This window comes from Gopherus evgoodei, chromosome 3 (genome assembly GCF_007399415.2).
Source record: "Gopherus evgoodei ecotype Sinaloan lineage chromosome 3, rGopEvg1_v1.p, whole genome shotgun sequence".
Classification (NCBI taxonomy): domain Eukaryota; kingdom Metazoa; phylum Chordata; order Testudines; family Testudinidae; genus Gopherus; species Gopherus evgoodei.
In genome coordinates this window covers 120,388,234-120,410,307 of record NC_044324.1, presented here as the reverse complement: position 1 = coordinate 120,410,307, position 22,074 = coordinate 120,388,234, and the positions used below count along the sequence as shown (strand labels likewise).

Here is a 22,074-nt window from a genome sequence, read left to right as displayed (position 1 = left end):
GGGACTCTGGGATAGCTGGAGTCCTCAGTACCCCCTCCCTCCCTCTGTGAGCATCCATTTGATTCTTTGGCTTTCCATTATGCTTGTCACACAGCACTGTCCTGTGGACTCTGTATCATAGCCTGGAAAATTTTTCAAATGCTTTGGCATTTCGTCTTCTGTAACGGAGCTCTGATGGAACAGATTTGTCTCCCCATACAGTGATCAGATCCAGTATCTCCTGTACGGTCCATGCTGGAGCTCTTTTTGGATTTGGGACTGCATCACCACTCATGCTGATCAGCGCTCCATGCTGGGCAAACAGGAAATGAAATTCACAAGTCCGAGGGGCTTTTCCTGTCTACCTGGCCAGTGCATCCGAGTTCAGATTGCTTTCCAGAGTGGTCACAATGGTGCACTGTGGGATACAGCCCAGAGGCCAATACCGTCGATTTGCGGCCACACTAATCCTAATCTGACAATACCGATTTCAGCGCTACTCCCCTCGTCGGAGAGGAGTACAGAAATCGGTTTAAAGAGACCTTCATATCGATATAAAGGGCTTCGTTGTGTGGACAGGTGCAGGGTTAAATCGGTTTAATGCTGCTAAATTCGGTTTAAACGCGTAATGTAGATCAGTGGGTGAGTGACTAAGCTTCTCTATGCCTCAATTCCCAATCTGCAAAATTGGGAAAATAGTACTTCCCTATCTCTGAAGGATAGTGTGAGGATAAAAACATTAAAGACATAAGTGCTTTGAGATCTACTGATGAAAATTGCTATATAAGAGGTATTATTATCTTCAGTATGGCCATTATCCAAACACAGCCTCAGTCAATAATTTGACTCATTTTCCATACAACCCACGAAGAGAAAACAAAAACCTTTTAAAGACATTTCAGATGTCTTAGATGGTTTTGACACAACAAATCCTGCATCTTGGCAGAGGGTTAGACTAGTTGACCCTTGTGGTCTCTTCAAACTCTGATGTTCTATGATTTGTGCGAAAGACAGAGAAGAGTCGTGGTTACCACCTTAAAATGGGTTTTAAACGTGCTATTATAGAGTAAGCCCAGTCCGTTTTTTTTCTTTACTACAAAAACAACCCTTACATTGTAGTTTTGATATTAATCGAAGCTACAGGTGTTACTGAAAATCACACCACTTACTAAAGTATGTAACTGTGGATTCAGGTGTCTGCCTTTACAAATCCAAGTTTAAAAATTTTGGCCCATGGCTGAAATACTTTAGAGAAAATAAAAATGTGTAAAATTATTTTTTCACATCTGTAATAGGTATTTCTTAATATAGCTCTAATGCATAATTCTTTTTTGTTTTCCACGGTGATCAAGTCTATACCTTGAAACCACTGACATATTTTAATTCTTGATCTTCCTTCTGTTGGTCTTCCATGAAAGAGCTTCATTTAATACTCATTCTAATTACATATTTGGATGAAATATACTGTGTGCCTTTTATTATTTTTACACTTCACTATGAAGAGACTGTCTGCTAATTCCACAGCTGATTTTGACCTAAATAAAGTTTGTGAATATATAAAGAGGTATAAAACAAAAAGATACAGCGGACACATTTCATACATAAAGAACAGTTGATGATCTTACCTGCTGGAAGCAACTACGGACACTGGGTTCAATATTACTGCCACCAAAAGCTGCTACTTCTCCAAGCTGCCGGGGGATCTGGATGGCATCATGAAGCAGAAGGCCAAGCTGCCTCTGGTCACACATTTCCGTAGGCCCTGCCACTTCCTTAAAGAGATCTGCAAGACAGACAATAGTCGATGGCTCATATGGGAAAGTCATTTTAGTCTCAGTCTGCTCTTTTTTCTCTTCCCACTTCAGTTCTGTTGGTTTAATGAATATTTCCTATTCCAAATGTAATTAAAATGGGTCTGATTCTCCCATGGCTTACAACCGTTTTATCCTAGTGTAAATCAATTAACTTCAATAGTATTTTTCCTGATTTACACTGGTGTAAATGAGGATAGAATCAGACCCAGTAAGTGTAGTTTATGCTGTTTATTTTAATATTCTTTACAACAAGAAGTGGAATAAGCACTACTGTATTGTAGCCCCCAACTTACAATCAATCAACTATTTGATAAAAATGTGGGAAATACCACAAAACAAAATATAGGCAAGCGCGACTCTAGGCATTTTGCCGCCCCAAGCACGGCAGGCAGGCTGCCTTCGGCGGCTTGCCTGCAGAGGGTCCGCTGGTCCCGCGGCTTCAGTGGACCAACGGACCCTCTGCAGGCAAGCTGCCGAAGGAAGCCTGCCTGCTGCCCTCGCGGAGACCGGCAGAGTGCCCCCAGCGGCTTGCCGCCCCAAGCATGCACTTGGCGTGCTGGTGCCTGGAGCCGCCCCTGAATATAGGATTAAAATAAGACATTATATTATATTTATTTTTGCAACACTTATAAAATTTTCTGGGTTATCACAGGAATCATTCTGTATATCTGACAACACTTTATGCTAAAACTTGAGCTATCAGCAGGTGAGAATGCAATAGAAGAAAATTTGCATCTGGGAGCGGTCAGATGTGGTACATACAAAAGCTGAAAGATTTGAGAACCAGTCAACTGCTCACTGATCTATCTACAGCTACTTATGTTACACTCCTGGATAACCACATCCTTCCACACACTTTCCTTTCACTGGTTCCTCTTTTCCTGTGGCATGTCAACGCCTGGGGCATAACTAGGAGTATTGGGTTGATATTAAGAAAAGAAAAATTGAGGCTGAAAAAGGTCAGGAAAATAGTTCCTGATAGTGAGACCTATTGGACATCGGAACAATTTTTCAAGGGAAATGTTGGAAGTCACTTGAATCATTTAAAATCAGGCAAGACAAGCTTTGCAGAATAGTTTGTCAGCAACAATTTTGCACTGACTACTGAATATGGATTAGATGCAAATCAAACAGGTGTCTTCCTTTTCTCATTTATATAAATTCCAAGCACTCAAGAGATAATTGCATTAGCTGGATGTTTCTGCATAAATGATCAGCAACTAAATAGTTAACAGGGTGATCATTTAAACTATTACTTAAAACTTTAGCTGCTGAGATTAATGGAGCAGTGAAAAAGTCTCAGAGCTGTTTTTCCAGGGTGCTGAACAGAGTCTCAGAAGGAGAGCAATGAAGCAATTCATATTCACTCAAAAGGTTTTTTTCACAGCTAAGAAATTGAAGGGTGAAATCATGGACTTCGTAAAGTCAATAGAGGTTTTTCCTCTCTGTTCCCAAATTTTTCTCTGTTCCCAAATGAGGTCTTTCATACTTTTTCATTAAAAAAGAATCTATTTGTACAGTTTTCCATATATTGCAGCTCTCTTATCATAACACACGTGTTGTTTAAGAATGAGTATAGTTAAAAATCCCATCTGACTATATTTCTGATGGAGAAGCAGGAAGAATATGTTAGCAGGTGTAAGCACTTTTATAAAAATCAGTCACAGATGTTTTTTGGTGGTTGGGGGTCGTAAGAGGAATTTCTACGAAGGGACATCTGGATTATCAACTGCATTTTGGGAATTTTTATGTATTTCTTGATAGTTCTGGCAACCGCGTCCTAGGCTTTCAGAGTCCTGGCCAGTTTTCTAGAGAACAGTAGATGAAGTCATTTTTGTAGCAACTACGGGTCAGCTTTGCAGAGCTGATGGGAGGACAGCTAGCTCAGCCCCCCTGAAGTGTTTCTGCTGGTCTCTGTGCATTCTAGAAGCTGACACAAAAGCAGGAACAAGGCACAATGGCTTGGCAGTGACTGGGAGAAAGGTGGAATAGCACATCTTCAAGTTCTAACCCTTCCATGGATAGGGGGTAAAAAGATGAATTAAGAGTGGGTAGGGGGAGAGAAAGGTGATCAGACAATGGTGATATAGGTAGGAGATTAATTTTTTGCAAACTAGATTTGTTTCAATCATTCACAATCCCTCCCTGTGAATGACTAACCCAGGGAGACTGACAGTGCTGGGGCCAAGTGTAGAGAGAAGTCAGGGGCACTCAGCACCAGCTGCTGGTCTGCGTTCTGCTGGGGAAAGGAACCTCCTGAATCAAGAATACAACAAGCCAAAGCTCTAGCACTTTCTGACCAAACTGACTTCAGCTAGCCTGGAAACAGGAATCCTGACAGGTGAAGATGCTGGCAGTGGTTCTGGTACTGAGTGGGGGCGGCAGGGGACAGCAAGTTGCTAGTAGTTCTGATGGGGAACACACTGTGTCTGTTACTCTAGTAGATGAACCCATCAATCACTCTCTGAGGATTCCACAACCCATAGACTCCAAGAGATCGTGTGCAGGGCTGCCCAGAGGATTCTGGAGGCCTGGGGCCATCGGCGGCAGGCGGCTCCGGTGGACCTCCCGCAGGCGCGCCTGCAGGAGGTCCACCAGAGCTGCGGGACCAGCGGACCCTCCGCAGCCACGCCTGCAGGAGGTCCACCGGAGCCGTGGGACCAGCGGACCCTCCGCAGCCACGCCTGCAGGAGGTCCACCGGAGCCGTGGGACCGGCAAGTGGCAGGGGGCCTCCCAGGCGGCGAAATGTCTAGAGCTGGCCCTGTTCAGCGGCGGGGGGCCCTTCCGTTCTGGGACCCGCCGCTGAAGTGCCCCGAAGACCCGTGGCGGGGGCCCACCGCCAGTGAATTACCACCGAAGCGGGACCCGCCACCGAAGTGCAGCCCGCTCTTCGGCGGTAATTCGGTGGCGGGGGGCCCCCGCCGCGGGTCTTCGGGGCACTTTGGCGGCAGGTCCCTGAACGGAAGGGCCCCCCGCCGCTGAATTACCACCGAAGACTGGGTTGCATTTCGGCGGCAGGTCCCGCTTCGGCGGTAATGCGATGGCTGGGGGTCCTTCCGCCCCGGAGCGGAAGGACTCCCCCGCCAGCGAAGACCGGGAGTAGAAGAAGCTCCAGGGCCCGGCCCCACAAGAGTTTCTGGGGCCCCCGAGCGAGTGAAGGACCCCGCTCCAGGGGCCCCGAAAAACTCTCGTGGGGGCCCCTGCGGAGCCCGGGGCAAATTATCCCTCTTGCCCGCCCCCCCCGGGCGGCCCTGATCATGTGTAGGCTGAAACCAGTAAGTAGTTTAAACTGGAAAAAAAAAGAGGTTCCCCTTCATCAAGACAGGCAGGAAAGGTGAGATGGGGGTGCTGAGAGCTTAGACATATTAGAGGTATGGGGGAACCTAATCAAATACTCCCAAATTCCTGAGAATGCACACACAATGTTCTGATTAATACAATTCTGACCTAGCTTATTGGAAGAAGAGTCTTTGAAGAACTATGACCACAGGTTGGTAACTACAGTGCACACTAGGCAGTGCAAGAAAGTTTGTTCAACAGTTCATCATTCCTAGTAAAAATTCCACCACAAGCGTGTTGTCTGTGTCTTTTGCTAGCAAAGATTGTGGAGCCATCAAATTACATATTTAGCACTGTCAAATCACAGTTATTCAAGCAGCTGTAAAGAGGCCAGTGACAGAGACTCCACAATTACAATGAAATATGGCCTTCAGTAGAAGCATAAAGAGAGAAAAATGTATTTAAGACTAATTTAATTTGTTCATTTTGAACCAAAAGCAGAGATCTTTCAATGAACAGCCTTCCTCGTGGCATCCCAAATCCTACAGTTCCTGAGCCCTGCACGGCATCGTCCCAAAATCCAAGGAAACAGTAATTTTCAGATTTTTCTGTCAGTTCTAAACTTGATTTAATTGCCATTCACACTTAGCCTCATATCCTGGGGGTGAATTCCAGATTCAGTACCAGAGTTCAATAAATAATTAACAACATATCATTTATTCAAGTAAATTTACCTTTGTTTTCTGCTCATGAATTATAAGCAAGCAGAATGTGCTTTTTTAAAAAATATATTTGTTTTTTGAATTTTGCTGATTGTTTTCAATTGTGGATTGATTGCAAACAATTTTCTGTGACTACCTGATAATCAGTCTTCAAGTTATGTTTCTTAGTTGTGACAGGTCAGATAAGTCATATAGTGTTGCTTCTGTTTCCTGTCTGGATGAGTGTGAAAGAACTCAGCCATAAAAAACCACATGTGAATTTAAGCTTTGGTTTCTGTGAATACTTACATACGACTTTGGAATTTGCTTTCCAAGAGTATTTGTGCCAGTAGAACTAAATAACTCATAAATAGCCTATTTTTTCTGCAGTACAAATGATATTATATAAAATAAATGGTAGTAATAATAGTAATGATACTATATAAAATAAAGGATAGTAATAATAGTAATGAATAGCAGGCATTTTGTTTATCCTGTTCTTAATATTTCAGAATTAGACTAGGTTATATAGTTATTAAAGCAACTAATAAACATTTTAACACATTCATTAACTCTTTGTTTGCTGTATACCTCTAGTCTCCAGCTCAGGAAAGCACTTAAGCATGTTCTTAACTCTACCTCTATTCAAGAAACCACACAGGCAAGTGCTTAAAGTTAAGCATAAGGATTTTCCTGAAAATGGATGCTTTCTTGAACTGGGGCTTTAATTGTGTACTCTTTTTTCTTAATACAACTAGGAATTTTATTTGATAAAGCTTCTTCTTTATATCACCTACACAAATCCACAGTCTTGCAAAAAGCAACAGAGAGAGTCCTGTGGAACCTTTAAGACTAACAGATGTATTGGAGCATAAGCTTTCGTGAGTGAATACCCACTTCATCAGACGCATGTAATGGAAATTTCCAGAGGCAGGTATAAATATGCAGGCAAGAATCAGTCTGGAGATAATGAGGTAGTTCAATCAGGGAGGGGGAGGTCCAGACTGATTCTTGCCTGCATATTTAAACCTGCCTCTGGAAATTTCCATTATATGCGTCTGATGAAGTAGGTAATTCACTCATGAAAGCTTATGCTATGTCTGTTAAGTCTTAAAGGTGCCAAAGGACACTCTGTTGCTTTTTACAGATCCAGATCCAGACTAACATGGCTACCTCTCTGAGTCTTGCAAAGAAGACTGGGAAGCAGTTTAATTATATCAGGAATTGCTACACCAAAACATATTTTCAGAATGCATCTGAATCAAAGATGCATTCTTAACTGTATAGGACATGAACTTGGCTCTATGTGGTTGATAAACAAATAATAAACTAATAATGTAAATGGAAGAGTTGCCCAGGGAGAAATTGTTCTTTATTTCCCATAAAACCAACTTCCCAAAAACAGAGCAACAGAGGAAGATGCTACCAACAATCTGTGTGGATCAGTTGCTTTGAGACAATTTGACCACATTAGATAATGCTTCTGCTCCTCTAAAGAAAAGCTCTGGAGGTTCATCAGGAAGTGGACACTAAAGCTGACAATTATGAATTGCCCAAACCCGACATACTGAAAAAGAATATGGAAATTAAAATATAAAAAGATATTTTATGTTAAGTAACAGAGTAACTGTTGAAGTCCTAATAAACCAGAGCAGGAAGCCGTTTAGATATCTAAAGTCTCTTTGATATGACGAGTTTTAGAATTGAACTTGTGATTGTCTTAGTACAGAAATCTTCTGAGACAAGTAAGCTAACCTTTTGTGCTCCAAAATACCAGAACTCTTCACTTTAATTTGTTTCTGAAGAATGCTGTAAAAGTGTAAGACAATTATGCAAGTATGTACTGGTGGTCAATTGCCACTTTTGTTTTGTATTAGAAATAATTGCTGAAATTTACTTTCACCTACCTAATTTACTAGTCAACTTAAATGTTTGTACTTAGTCTCAATGGGAATATTTGATCAACAAGGTCTATTTTACACTGTTGAGGGCAATTTTGAGTTTGGAAAAAAAATCAATCAATCTCTATTCTAGTCTTTTGGTTAGCTCTTACCATTTTATCAAGGGAATCTAACCCTTAGATCCTACAATCAGTTTTTCATTTTTCACAAATCCCATTCTGCTGCCTTATTATGAATTTTGATTTGTTGTATATGGACTCAGTCCTCCTCCTTGTTCATGAAAACTGACCAATTCATATGAACTAAACTATGCTAGGGAATTAAAAAAAAATGTACAACATGCTGGGGAGAGACTACGACTGTACAAAATCAGACGCTGAAACTGGCCCCAGTGCACAAGATTTTTGCTAATGTAGACATGGTAATCAACAGTTTACGTGAAAGTGCTCTTTAAAAAAAGCAAGGAATATATTCCCAAGGAGCTCCACAGTTTTCTGTGAAAGGTATAACAAATATTCTCTCGACATACTTTTACTTACTTCTGCTTCTGTGAAATGTGTCGAACCGCTACTCCCATAAAAACTAATTTTAAGTTCCATAAGTCCATACTGTAGGATTGCACAAGTCCTTTGTTCTGAATTACTTATAAATACTATACAATAGAATGTCACTCCATGTTTCTGCAACTATTTTTGCTACATGTTGCTAATTTACTAAATGTTTTCAAAATATTCAACATCCTCAAAAATTTCAAAATATCTAAATCAATATAACTTCATGCCTTTGTTGGATTACATTGGGCAAGGTTTAGGCAAGAAGTTCAGATGATGGAGCAGTATCTGCAAAGTGACAGTCATCCTTCTGCAAACAGACACATTTAATGTAGCTGCTTTATTTTGGTATATTTCCTTGCAGTAGTTTATCAAACCTATGCACCTGTTCCTATCAACTCTGACTTGTTTGATTTTTCCATAAACTGAACATATGAATGTTGCACTATTTTGTTAAATGGGCAAAGTACATAAAACAAGACATTTTTCTGGCTTCTCCATAGAAACCATGTACAACCATTTCATCCCGCTTTACCATATATGTTATAACTGCATAATTTACAAGTCACGGCATAAAATCTACTTGCCCACACTTTACCACTATGACTGATGACAGTGCAAAAGCTAATGTTAATCTACTATCGCATCAAAAAATATTTCTTATCCTGGGCAAGAGGATAATTATGATTTTTGTTTAAACCATGACTGTCTTTTAATACAAAAAGTACAGATTCACACATTTTATGGAATAAGTTCTTACTTACAACTGTACTTTTCTTCTAGAAGACCCTTGGAAAGAGACATCAACCCAATCTTCAGGGACTGCACTCTGATTTTTCCAGTCCGCCCCCTGAAATTGCATGAAGCTATTAGAGAGCTTGAACACAGTTAATATTATAATATAGGTTCATTCCAAATTCAAAACACCTGGCAAGTTATACAAACTATACTTAAATTCCTTAAACAAGATACTTCAGGTCTTTAGAACTGATAATCACAAAAGACGGTTACTCACCTTTGTAACTGTTGTTCTTCGAGATGTGTTGCTCATATCAATTCCAGTTAGGTGTGCGCGCCGCACGTGCACGTTCGTCGGAAACTTTTTACCCTAGCAACTCCAGTGGGCCGGCAGGTCGCCCCCTAGAGTGGCGCCACCATGGTGCCTGATATATACCCCTGCCGGCCCCCCCGCTCCTCAGTTCCTTCTTGCCGGCTACTCCGACAGTGGGGAAGGAGGGCGGGTGTGGAATGGATATGAGCAACACATCTCGAAGAACAACAGTTACAAAGGTGAGTAACCGTCTTTTCTTCTTCGAGTGATTGCTCATATCCATTCCAGTTAGGTGAATCCCAAGCCATACCTAGGCGGTGGGGTCGGAGTGAGAAGTAGCGGCATGGAGCACTGCAGATCCGAAGGCCGCGTCCTCTCTGGACTGCTGGACCAGGGCGTAGTGGGAAGCAAAGGTGTGGACCGATGACCAGGTCGCTGCCCGACAGATTTCCTGGATGGGCACATGGGCGAGGAAAGCCAGCGACGACGCCTGCGCCCTGGTAGAGTGCGCAGTCACACGGCCCGTACGAATATGAGCCAAGTCATAGCAGGTCCTGATACAGGACGTTACCCCTGAGGATAAGCTCTGCGAGGAAATGGGAAGTCCCTTAATGCGGTCCGCTACTGCCACGAAAAGCTGGGGGGATTTGCGGAACCATTTGGTCCTCTCCACATAAAATGCGAGAGCCCAACGGACATCAAGCGAGTGGAGTTGTTGCTCCCTGCATGAAGAATGAGGCTTCGGAAAAAAAACTGGGAGGAAGGTCTCCTGGTTGACGTGAAAGGTTGAGACCACCTTGGGGAGAAAGGCAGGGTGCGGTCTCAGCTGCACCTTATCTTTATGGAAGACCGTATACGGGGGATCTACCGTGAGAGCCCGGAGTTCCGACACCCGTCTAGCTGAGGTAATAGCTACTAAAAAGGCAGTCTTCCAAGAAAGAGAGCAGGGAGCAAGTCGCTAATGGCTCAAAGGGGGGCCTCATGAGCCGAGTCAAAACCAGGTTAAGAACCCAGGTAGGGGCAGAGGGTCGGACGTTAGGGTATAGACGTTCCAGCCCCTTAAGGAATCTAGTCACCGTCGGGTGAGAGAAAACTGAGCAGCCATCCCCACCCGGGTGAAAGGTGGAGATAGCCGCCAGGTGGACCCGAAGGGACGATATCGCCAGGCCCTATTGCTTGAGGGACCAAATATAGTCCAAAATATTGGCCGCCGAAACTTCCATCGGGAGGAAACCCCTCTCCGTGCACCAACAGGAGAAACGCTTCCACTTGGCCGAGTACGTCGCTCTAGTGGAAGGCTTCCTGCTGCCCAAGAGTACCTCACGTACCGGGGTGGAGCAGCGTAGCTCGGATCTGGTCAGCCACGCAGGAGCCACGCTGCTAGGTGCAGCGACTGGAGGTCCGAGTGACAGAGAGTACCGTGGTCCTGGGTGATCAGGTCTGGGTGAAGGGGCAGGGGAACTGGGCTGGCTATGGCCAGGTCCAGCAACATGGGGTACCAAAGTTGCCTGGGCCACGCTGGGGCTACCATGATCACGCGGGCCCTGTCCCTGCGCACCTTCAGAAGGACCTTGTGGACCAGCGGGAACGGGTGGAACGCGTAGAACAAGTGGGTCGCCCACGGAATAAGGAAGGCGTCCGCTATAGACCCGGGTTCCCGGCCCTGAAAGGAGTAGAACGCCTGGCATTTCCTGTTCCCCCTGGACACGAAGAGGTCCACGCGGGGACACCCCCACCTCTGGAAGATCGAGAGGGCGACGTCCGGGCGGAGGGACCACTCGTGCGCGAGGAAAGATCTGCTCAGGCGGTCCGCCAGCGTGTTCTGTACTCCGGCGAGGAAGGAAGCCGTGAGGTGAATGGAGTGGGCTATACAAAAGTCCCAGAGTCGCATCGCCTCGTGACATAGGGGAGAGGATCTGGTGCCGCCCTGCTTGTTGATATAGTACATGGTCGTCGTGTTGTCGGTGAATACCGCGACACAGCAACCTCGAAGCTGGTGACAGAACGTTTGACAAGCAAGGTGGACCGCTCTCAACTCCCGCATGTTGATGTGTAGCTCCACCTCCTGCGGGGACCACAGGCCCTGTGTCCTCAGGGTTCCCAGGTGGGCCCCCCAGCCGAGATCTGAGGCGTCCGTCGTTAGGGACACCGAGGGCTGGGGTGGGTGGAATGGGAGCCCCACACACACGACGGACTGGTCTAGCCACCAACTGAGGGAATCCAACACCCCCTGGGGGATTGTGATAAGCGAGTCTAGTGACTGCCTTGCCAGCCGGTAATGTGCGATGAGCCAAGACTGGAGGGGCCTCATGCGGAGCCGTGCATACCCTGTCACAAACGTGCAGGCTGCCATATGACCTAACAGGGTTAGGCATGTCCGTATCGATGTCAGGGGGGCTGCCAGCAAGTGCTGAACGATCGCCGACAATGACTGGAACCTGGGCAACGGTAGAAGGGCCTTGGCCAAGGTGGAGTCCAGGACGGCCCCAATGAACTCCACCCTCTGCGAGGGGAGCAGAGTGGACTTGTCCACATTGATCATGAGGCCCAAGGTAGCAAACAGGCCAGTGATCCTGCGGCTGTGGCTGCGGACCTGAAGCTCTGACGTGCCCCGAATTAGCCAATCGTCAAGGTTAGGGAACACGTGAATGCGACTGCGCTGAAGATGTGCCACAACGACAGCCATGCATTTTGTGAATACCCTCGGAGCCGTAGAGAGGCCAAACGGGAGAACCACGAATTGGTAGTGATGGCGGTCGACCACGAACCGAAGGAAACGTCTGTGGTGTGGCCATATGGCAATATGAAAATAAGCGTCCTGCATGTCGAGGGCGGCATACCAGTCTCCAGGATCCAGGGATGGGATAATGGTCCCCAGGGATACCATGCGGAACTTCAACTTCACTAGATATTTGTTGAGCTCTCGCAGGTCGAGGATAGGTCTGAGGCCTCCCTTGGCCTTGGGGATCAGAAAGAAGTGGGAATAAAACCCCTTGCCCCTCTTGTTCTCCGGAACCGCCTCTATAGCTCCTTTGTCGAGGAGCGTCTGCACCTCCTGGCGGAGGAATTGCTCGTGAGAGGGGTCCCTGAAGAGGGATGAGGGTGGGGGGCGGGAGGGAGGAAAAGATGTAAACTGCAGACGGTATCCCGTCTGCACCGTGCGTAAGACCCAGCGGTTGGATGTTATTTGGGTCCACGCCTGGAGGAAAAACAAAAGGCGGTTGGAAAACGGGGGGGGGGGGGAAGGATCCATGGGGGACACTGGTACTACGCCCTTGGGTGCACCTTCAAAACGAAGGTTTGGGTCCAGGTGGGGCTTTAGAGGAGCTTTGGTTTTGCCCCCCTTGATTCCCCGACTGCCTGCGCCTGCCATTTCTGCCGCGGCGCCTATTAAGGTCCTGCCGCTGGCGGAACTGGGGGTACGGCCGGCGCTGCTGCTGTTGTTGCGGCCGGAAGGGTCTGCGTTGCGTCCCAGGCGTGTGCATCCCAAGGGAGCGCATAATGACCCGATTGTCCTTGAGACTTTTCAGTCTGGGGTCTGTTTTCTCCGAGAACAGGCCCTGGCCTTCGAACGGGAGGTCCTGGATGGTGTATTGGAGCTCCGGTGGAAGGCCAGAAACCTGAAGCCAGGAGATGCGGCGCATCGTCACCCCCGAGGCGAGGGTACGGGCAGCCGAGTCCGCAGCGTCCAAGGAGGCCTGCAACGAGGTTCTTGCGACCTTCTTGCCATCGTCAAGAATCGCCGCAAATTCTTGACGCGCCTCCTGTGATAACAGCTCTTTGAACTTATCCGCTGCCACCCACGAGTTAAAGGCGTAGCGGCTAAGAAGGGCTTGTTGGTTGGAAACCCTGAGCTGAAGGGCCCCAGCCGAATAGACCTTGCGGCCGAGGAGGTCCATACGCCTGGCCTCCTTGGATTTGGGGGCTGGGGCTTCTTGCCCATGACGCTCCCTCTCGTTCACCGACAGTACCATGAGGGAGCATGGTGTCGGGTGAACATGGAGGTACTCATAGCCATTGGAGGAGGCCATGTACTTCCTTTCAACGCCCCGTGCAGTAGGGGGGATGGAGACCGGCGATTGCCAGATCGTATTGGCGTTGGCCTGGATCGTCCAAATAAAGGGCAGGGAGACCCTAGTGGGAGCATCGGAGGAGAGGATGCTGACGGGATCCTCGATCTCAGAGACCTCCTCAGCTTGCAGGCTCAAGTTCTGTGCTACGCGCCTGAGGAGGTCCTGATGTGCCCTGAGATCTAGCGGAGGAGGGCTATTGGAAGAAGTGCCTGCCACCGCCTCATCGGGAGAAGACGATGAGGAGACCCCCGGCAAGAGTGTGTCCAGCGGGGGGTCTGCCTCAGCCCTCGCCTCTGACTCCGGAGGGAGTTCAGGGTCTTGCTGTTTTGACCCGTCCTCCCCGTCCAGGGAGGGGGGGGGGGCGAGACAACGATGCCTCCGGTGCCCTGTGCTCTGTCGTCGCAGGCCTAGGAGGAAGCTGTTGGGGGCCCTGGGCTTGGTGATACGCCCAGGGTGTCCAGAACCCCCACTGCTGCGGTCCCTGGTCCTGTTGCGGAGGGTCGTGGAAAAGGGCCGCTTATCTGTCAGTGCCCAGCGCATATACACTGTCAGCCTGCGACGACACTGACGGCTGTCTGGAAGACCATGGAGGGGCCGACCGTGGCTGGTAAGAGTCTCCGCATCCTGGCGTCGAAGATGTTCTTGGTGGCGGGGACCGGTACCAGGAGTCATACTGGTGCCGGGATCGGGACCGGGGTCTGTCTTGGACTTGGTGCCGGGATCGGGACCGGTACCGGCCGCTGACTCGGTGCCGGAATCGGGACCGGGACCTGCCACCAACACAGTGCTGGGAGGTCGACCGGGACCGGGACCTACCACCAGCTTGGTGCCGGGAGGTCGACCGGGGCGCTGATCGACGGCGGGAATGGCTCCTAGAGTCCCGGTGCCGGTATCGGTGGCTGGAACCAGACCGGGACCGTCTGGAGGCCGATTGGTGCCACGAGTATGACTGGTACCGCCGAGGGGAGCGGTGCCGGGACTGCGAGCGGCGGCGGGATCTTGAGCTACCACGGTGCCGGGACCTCGACAGCGAGCATGAGTCCCGAGATGGTGCTCTCATTATTGGTTTGCCTCTGGACGCCACCCGCACCGGAGGTACCGGGGGTGGAGGCTGAGTTGGCTCAGTCAGGGCAATGAGGTCCCGTGCCGAGGCGAAGGTCTCCGACGTCGATGGGACCAATAGCTCAACCCCAGATCTTATGGGGGAACTCGGCAGGACCGGACTCGACAAACCCTTCGGGCCTGGAGTTGACGGGATCCCTTTCGGTAGCGCTGCGGCAGATGTAGGTGCTGGGCGCTCCACTCGAGTCTGCCTGGATGGAGTTGCAGACTTCGAGGGCCTTGCTTCTGTACCCAGTGCCGGGGAAGGTCGGTGCCGGGGAGTCTTTCCGGTGCCGGCGCGATCCGGTGCCAGCGCGATCTGGTGCCAGTCTGCGAAGCTGCCAGGTCGAGTGCCGCTTCCATGAGGAGAGTCCTAAGTCTCTGGTCTCTCTCCTTCTTTGTTCTAGGCTTAAAAGCCTTACAAATGTGGCACTTGTCCGATATGTGCGATTCCCCCAAGCACTTTAGGCACGCGTCGTGGGGGTCGCTGGTCGGCATCGGCTTCTTACAGGCCGCACATTGCTTGAAGCCCGGCGAACCAGGCATGGGCCCGGTGCCGGGTGCCAGGAAGAGCTACGGCCCAAACCGGCTAACAAATATTTACAAATATTATTTACACTATTTACTATATTACTACTTAACTAACTACACTTAACAACTAACTACAACTATAAACAGTAGAACAAGGAGAGCTAGGGACGTGGAGGACAGCTATGCTGCGCTCCACAGTTCCAACGACCGACACGGCGTTAAGAAGGAACTGAGGAGCGGGGGGGGCCAGCAGGGGGTATATATCAGGCTCCATGGTGGCGCCACTCTAGAGGGCGACCTGCCGGCCCACTGGAGTTGCTAGGGTAAAAAGTTTCCGACGAACGTGCATGCACGGCGCGCACACCTAACTGGAATGGATATGAGCAATCACTCGAAGAAGAATAAGGGAATTCTCCTTCACAAAAACCCCTCAACTTGGGTTCACGTTGTCTTAACATTTCACATTACCCCCAAAATGATGAAATTTAGCACTACAAAATCATAGCATTATTTGCTAACTGTGATTTACACAACAAAATGCACACACCAGCAGACAGCTGGGAAGCACACTACACAGTGAGAGATGAGGTCTGTAAAATGAAGCTGAGCTCTGATACTGTACAGATTCATTAATGTTTTTCACTCACTGTGCTTCATCTCTCTTTTTAAAACATTTTGGTGCATAGGTGCATCAGTACATAAACAGCTTAATGTATATGATAATTAGAGAATGTGGAGCTGTTGGCAATATGACTTCAGACTCATGCTGTTTTAAAAAAAAATCAGGATACACACAGGGCTCCAAATGATACAATTTTAAACCTATAAGCAAAATGCAGTTCATAATTGATACTCATGTGATAAAATCAGGAAATGGAGAGAAGGCACCATAAATAAGAAAATTCAAAAGCTCATTGCAAAAACTGCACTACTTAAGGACTTGCTGATTTTTGCCTTTACTACTGACCATTCTAAGACTGAAAAATATGCACATGCTTTTCCATCATTTTTGACATGGTGTGCAAGAGAGGAGGTGTTAAACCAACACACACTACACACACTTTTTGTTTGTTTATTTGAAAAAAAAATCTTTTTTGAACCAAAAAGTGAAACAATGGGAAATTTGTCAAAACCGATCCTTTCCCGTGAACAGTTCTTGTTTTGATAAATTGTCACTTTCTACTTCAAAAAATGTTGTCAAAAAATTCTGGACTAATTCCAGTCTCAATTTCCCATCCCAGGCTCCTAGTCCAATTTCAGAATCCCCCATCCACCCCGATTCCTTGTCCTCCCCCCTGCTGCTAACCAATGCCAGTTCTTCCCTCTATATCCCAGCTCCTTGTCAGACCTACCTTCCCTTCCCCAGCAATTCCTTCCCTCCTGCCCTACTGGTTCTCTGTCCCAGCCTTTTTGCCCAGCCAGATCAAATGTTTCTCTTGGCTCCTCATCCAGTCTTAGTCTCCTCGCCACCTCCTGGCTCACATTCCCATACAGGGCATTTTCCTCCCCAGATCCCGGTCCCCTTGACCAACCGGTCCTAACTTTCCTTCCTGCTGTTAATCTTAATCTCTGCCGACCCAAATCCCCAAGACCAGTTTCTCTCTCCCTTTGTCTTGCCAGCCTCTAATCCTAGTTCCTCTATCCGGGCTCCTTGTCTCAATCTACTCCTTCCAATCCCCAAACGTGCTTATTGCTTTATTCTACTCACACAGCCCCTCACAGACAGGATGGAAGAGGAAGCTGCTTGATTTGAATGCAGAGGGAGAAAGAACCTCTCTTCCTCCTCTGCATTTGAATCAGGCAGCTTCCTCCTCTATGCTACTGGGACCTGGATCCAACAAAGCACATATTAGCCCAGAGCTGCAACTACAAGTTAAGTCCCGTTCAGCCTAGAATGAAGAATACCCAGTACACAGAGCATCTTTGGGGAATTCAGCTGTTAAAATATAAAAAGTCTGCACTGAGCATGTGCAAAATGCAATTTGGCAAAGGCCTATAAATTGGCCATATTTGGGTGTATTTTTACAAGAATAGGAAAACAAACATCCCTAACACCAAGGCCACAACTCTTCACCTTCAAGTCCCTGCTCCAAAGCATGGAGATGATAGAGCTTTCCATAGAAAAAGATCACCAGAATGTTTTAGTCTGGGCAAAACAATGTACTGTGACAAAGTTCCTCCTCTACCTTGGTGGGTCTTATTCGTGGATTTGCTCGCCTCACAGATTCATCCTGTGGGTCAGGAAACAGCCCAGAGACCTTCCCCTCTGGTAGAAGCCACAGTCCAGGTCAATTCCTCCTGTGTCTGATCAGGAGTTAGGAGGTTTGGGGGGAACCCGGGCCCACCCTCTACTCCGGGTTCCAGCCCAGGGCCCTGTGGACTGCAGCTGTCTATAGTGCTTCCTGTAACAGCTGCATGACAGTTACAACTCCCTGGGCTACTTCCCCATGGCCTCCTCCCAACACCTTCTTTTTCCTCACCACCGGACCTTCTTCCTGATGTCTGATAATGCTTATACTTCTCAGTCCTCCAGCAGATGCCTACTCACTCTCAGCTTCTTGCATGCCTCTTGCTCCCAGTTCCTCGCACGCACTTCCTCTCCTCTGGCTCCCTGGCTCCCTTTGGCCTGACTGGAGTGAGCCCTTTCATAGCATCAGAGGGGCCTTAATTAGAGTCAGGTGCTTAACAGCCTCACCTGATTCTTAGCAGGTTAACTGGAGTCAGGTGTTCTCATCAGCCTGGAGCAGCCCCTGCTCTGGTCACTCAGGGAACAGAAAACTGCTTATCCAGTGGCCAGTATATCTCCCTTCTACTACTCTACTGTTCCCAACTGGCCTGGGTCTATCACATTATTTTTCCCTAGCCTCATTTTCTGAGAAACAGCTGAACCATTTTCACTGTTATTTTCAAAAAAATTCACACATGGAAAATTTTAGCCCAAATAGTTAAAGTTTTGACAAAGTTATGAACAGCTGAAAACAGGGTTCTATAATGAGAAGTGGATAATCTTAATAATGTGCAGTGCTACCAGCCTGACCTATAATTTCAACCCAACACTCCTGAGACCAACGTCACTATATTGATCTAATGACATTTGGTATAACACAACTCAAATGCATCATCGTAAAGATTACCTGGACAAGCCAATGTAATTTATTGTGCACCTATCACTGTAGCAACTTTGTTTGTTACATCACTGTGGGATCCTAATGGGAAAAAAGTCCATAAAACTACTATAAGATATGTTGGAGCAAAGTTGCCAGTTCTTGATTAAAAGAGCACAACAAGTGAGCCAGCACGAAGACTGGAATTCGTTGCCATTTGACCTAATTTCAAGTAAAAAATTACAGTAAATACTACATCTATGAATGGATCACTGATAATTTTAGAACAAAGCCATGATTCTTTGTAGGAAGAGCGAACCACAAAAGAAAAAGAGGTAGCTCTAAGAGAACAGCTTTGAGCCTTACAGAAAAGCTTGGGTATAGAACGTTGCCTAGCATACACATCCCAGAGAACTGGACATATAAGAATGCAAGAAAAAAGCACACCCAGTCTTTCAAACAGGCATTCATATAGAAAGGACCCCTCACTTCAGGAGACCTAGACATTTGAAAAGATTAAATTTCCCTCCAAAATACAACAACCTGATAAAGCAGTTACAAAACCAGCAGAAAACTCATACAAGTTTCCTTATGGCTACTATGTGGTTCATTTAGGGTGCATTGAATTACTTTCAGATAATAAGAATGGGTCATTGACCACCATAGGGAAACATACTATACACCAGGTATTGTGTACACCTTAACACATGTGAAACAACTGCTTCAGGGGGTACTATAGCTTGTTAGCCCATTTCCATATAAGTGACACATATATTTCCCAAGATTGGACAATATATGATAGCCGTAAGAGAAAATCTATTTATTTACTTACGTGTGCTTTCAGATTAATTAAATTTATGCAAGTGTCCTAGTGTAATAATCTACCTGTGAGATTTATTAAAAACCCATACAAAGTACTTGACTTCTCATACACACACTTATCTTACCTCAGTAAGACATTTAAAACCATTTCACATTGTACCTACAAGTTATATTTTCAATACTGTATTTTTAAAGGTGTTCTGGACTAGCCAAAATTCTCTTAAGGAATCAAGTTTAAGGCTGAAACATATTTACAGGCAGATGCTAATCAACAAAATAACCTTTTGGGTCCTTGAGAATGTAAAGGTTGCAAGGAGTCTGCTCCTTTTTTCTATCTAGCTTGAAGAATTAATAATTCTCAATGAGTCAGAAAATACCAAACACAATAGACTTCATTGTTGTCAACTGTCTCTAAAAATAAATTGCTTTTTAAATGGCCACATACATCAGTAGGTGAGTTTTGTTACAAACTGGGAAATTGTTCAATCTGCAAACCACTAATTAAATCTCAGGTTGATAGCAGATGACAAACAGGTGCTTTTGTAGGAAGTTCAGTGATTTGAAACACTGTATAACACCAACGCAATCAACAAAGGAAATGTCAGGAGGCAAATTATTTCCTTTCTAAAGGACATTCAAAAATGGCAATTTAAAATGATTTCCCAATCTTTAATATTTTTGGTGGTGGAGAGTGGGGGGGGGGGTGAAGATGGAAAAAGAGAGAATATTTACTTTAACTATCAGAGGGTAGCCGTGTTAGTCTGGATCTGTAAAAGCAGCAAAGAATCCTGTGGCACCTTATAGACTAACAGACATTTTGGAGCATGAGCTTTCGTGGGTGAATACCCACTTCCTCAGATGCATGTCATGCATCTGAGGAAGTGGGTATTCACCCACGAAAGCTCATGCTCCAAAACGTCTGTTAGTCTATAAGGTGCCACAGGATTCTTTGCTGCTTTTACTTTAACTGTGAGTAAGAAATCTAATATTTTTCACATTTTGTACCCTAAGACTTCTTTAAACAGTCTAAAGAGTTTAGAGACATCATATCAACACTTTCAACACAATAACCAAATAATGTTCCAATGATAAATACATAGGAATCAGAAGCTAATATTCTCCTTTGACACTATTTTCTGATACTAAGCATGCAACAGCTTCCAAGTCAAGGAATGTATCTGAACCTGCCCCCGCTCTGCTTTCCACTGATACGTTTGTGATGAACTGGAAAAAAATCTCTGCACTGTTTCTCATGAATATTGAGTGTGTGTCAGTTTCCCCATTCAATTGTGTATTGACCACAGCCTGACTGCATAGAATTAGATCGAAGGAAGCTGTTAAGGGAATGATGAGAGGCCCAGAAGGAAAGTTAAATAGTGACATGATAAGATAGCCAGGTACTCAGCTTCAAGGGATTTAAAACAACAATGGCTGGGCCATCAATTGAGGGGAGAAATTACCTAGCTGGGTCCATCCAGGCTAGGATATCCTGTAGATGACTCTGGAACTGTGGGGGCCCTGAATTGCAGTGTAGATATACCTTCAGAGACAAGAGAAGGCTTCAAGGAGCCTGGGCTTTTTCTCCCAGCTCAGAGATGGAGAATAAACCAGACTTGCACCAGTGATGAATAGAGAGGTTAAACTTAGGTAAGAGAACATGCACATAGGTCTCTGCTATTTTAAAGCCACTTCTCTAAGCACTGTGCATCTTTTGTTTTGAAGAAGCTGTCTCTGACTGCAAACGTATGCTGTCACAGGCTCCCAAAGAGAAACCCCATGGTGTGGGTGGTTCTTAGAGACCTTGGAAGGGAGGACTGAAATTCTCTTATTTCTCCACAAGCAAGGCAGTGTTGTCAGCATAATCTTGGTCCATTGTACCCATCAGGCTGCAACCAAAGACCTGATCTGAGGCGGGGCAAACTGTGGATGCCACCCCAGGAGAGGAAAAGGTCTGAGGCTTGAAGTTTGAGGAGGTGCACTCAGAAAGACCATTAGTGAACCTAGGCTGGTAATAGTCACATTTGTTATCTTAGGGCACAGCTTTCAGACACTTCTGTGGCTCCCCTTCCCCTAAGAACTTCACAAGATAAATACATGGTAGGTAAAATCCCTCCCTAATTTATAACTGCTGGTTGGTCAATCAAAATGTAAATGAACTTAAGAGGGGTGAGGAAGGAAATTCTCCTCAGTAGGTCGGAAGAAGGGAACTTGGCACTCGGGAAGAAGGGAATTCCTCATCTCTCAGAGGCCCACTCTGCTGGGGGTCAATCCTTCTGGGCCCACCCCAACTAATCTTAAGGTTTTGGGTCACAAGAGCATATGGGGAGAGTTCACATGCTCCCCATATGTACCCCTTCTTGGGGAATCATGAGGGAGGAGATCTGTAACAATGTATACAGAAACTGATTACTAATGTTGTAATGAAAACTGTATATTGGTGTGATGTTGGGACTGTTTTACTGTATGAAGTTTAAACCAATAAGATGTAACAGCAGATGTTCTATTTTGCAGTGTATGTGGGGTTGCGGGGAAGGGAAGGGAGTACTTGGGAGATGCCTCTGCTCTGTTCGTCTTGAAGTGGGAAGAGATATGTGACGACTTGGGGAATCTGTCTACGCACAACATATGAATTCTGACTGATTTTAGGAAATCTACAAATTAACCTATAGTGTGTATTAAAATCAGCCATGCACTGACAGGGATCATATCAGATATCACATACCCTATCTGGAAACAGCCACAGGACAATCAAAGCAGTCATTTACACGGAATGACTCTGCCTGGCAACACAGTGAAATTTGGCCAAGCTGTAGGAAACTGGTTTTCTGTCCAGTTTATCTGCAGGGAGGAGGGTTGGAGAAGTGGAAATGCTGCAGCAGCAAAAAATCAACGAAGAAATAATGTGTTGGAACTGACTTTGAAAAATTCCAACTCTGAGGTCCATGAAACAAAGACACATACTTTCAATTATCAGATCTGCTTGCGGGAGCTTGTTACAGGGGCTGAGAGAATGAACCTGAAAGCTGATCAGGAGGAGTGGAGAGTCTGAGGACCCTGAAACAACTGAACAAACACTCAATGAGCACTCAGTGTAGTGGGGACACTGGAAAGAGGGATTTTGTGGGCAGATGTTATTTTTGTATGGATCCTTGCTTTCTCTATGAAT

General features: G+C 46.3%; 1 protein-coding gene across 11 annotated transcripts in view; it reads right to left on the bottom strand.

Moving 5' to 3' along the window:
• UTRN (utrophin) overlaps nt 1-22,074 on the bottom strand; it is a 638,628-nt gene that overhangs the window by 80,731 nt on the left and 535,823 nt on the right. For all 11 annotated transcript variants that reach the window (XM_030556487.1, XM_030556489.1, XM_030556490.1 and 8 more), the window contains 2 exons: nt 8,991-9,076; nt 1,605-1,762 (listed from right to left, as the gene is read on the bottom strand). In XM_030556487.1, coding sequence (XP_030412347.1) covers nt 1,605-1,762; nt 8,991-9,076 — 244 coding nt within the window. The remainder of the gene's footprint in view (nt 1-1,604; nt 1,763-8,990; nt 9,077-22,074) is intronic.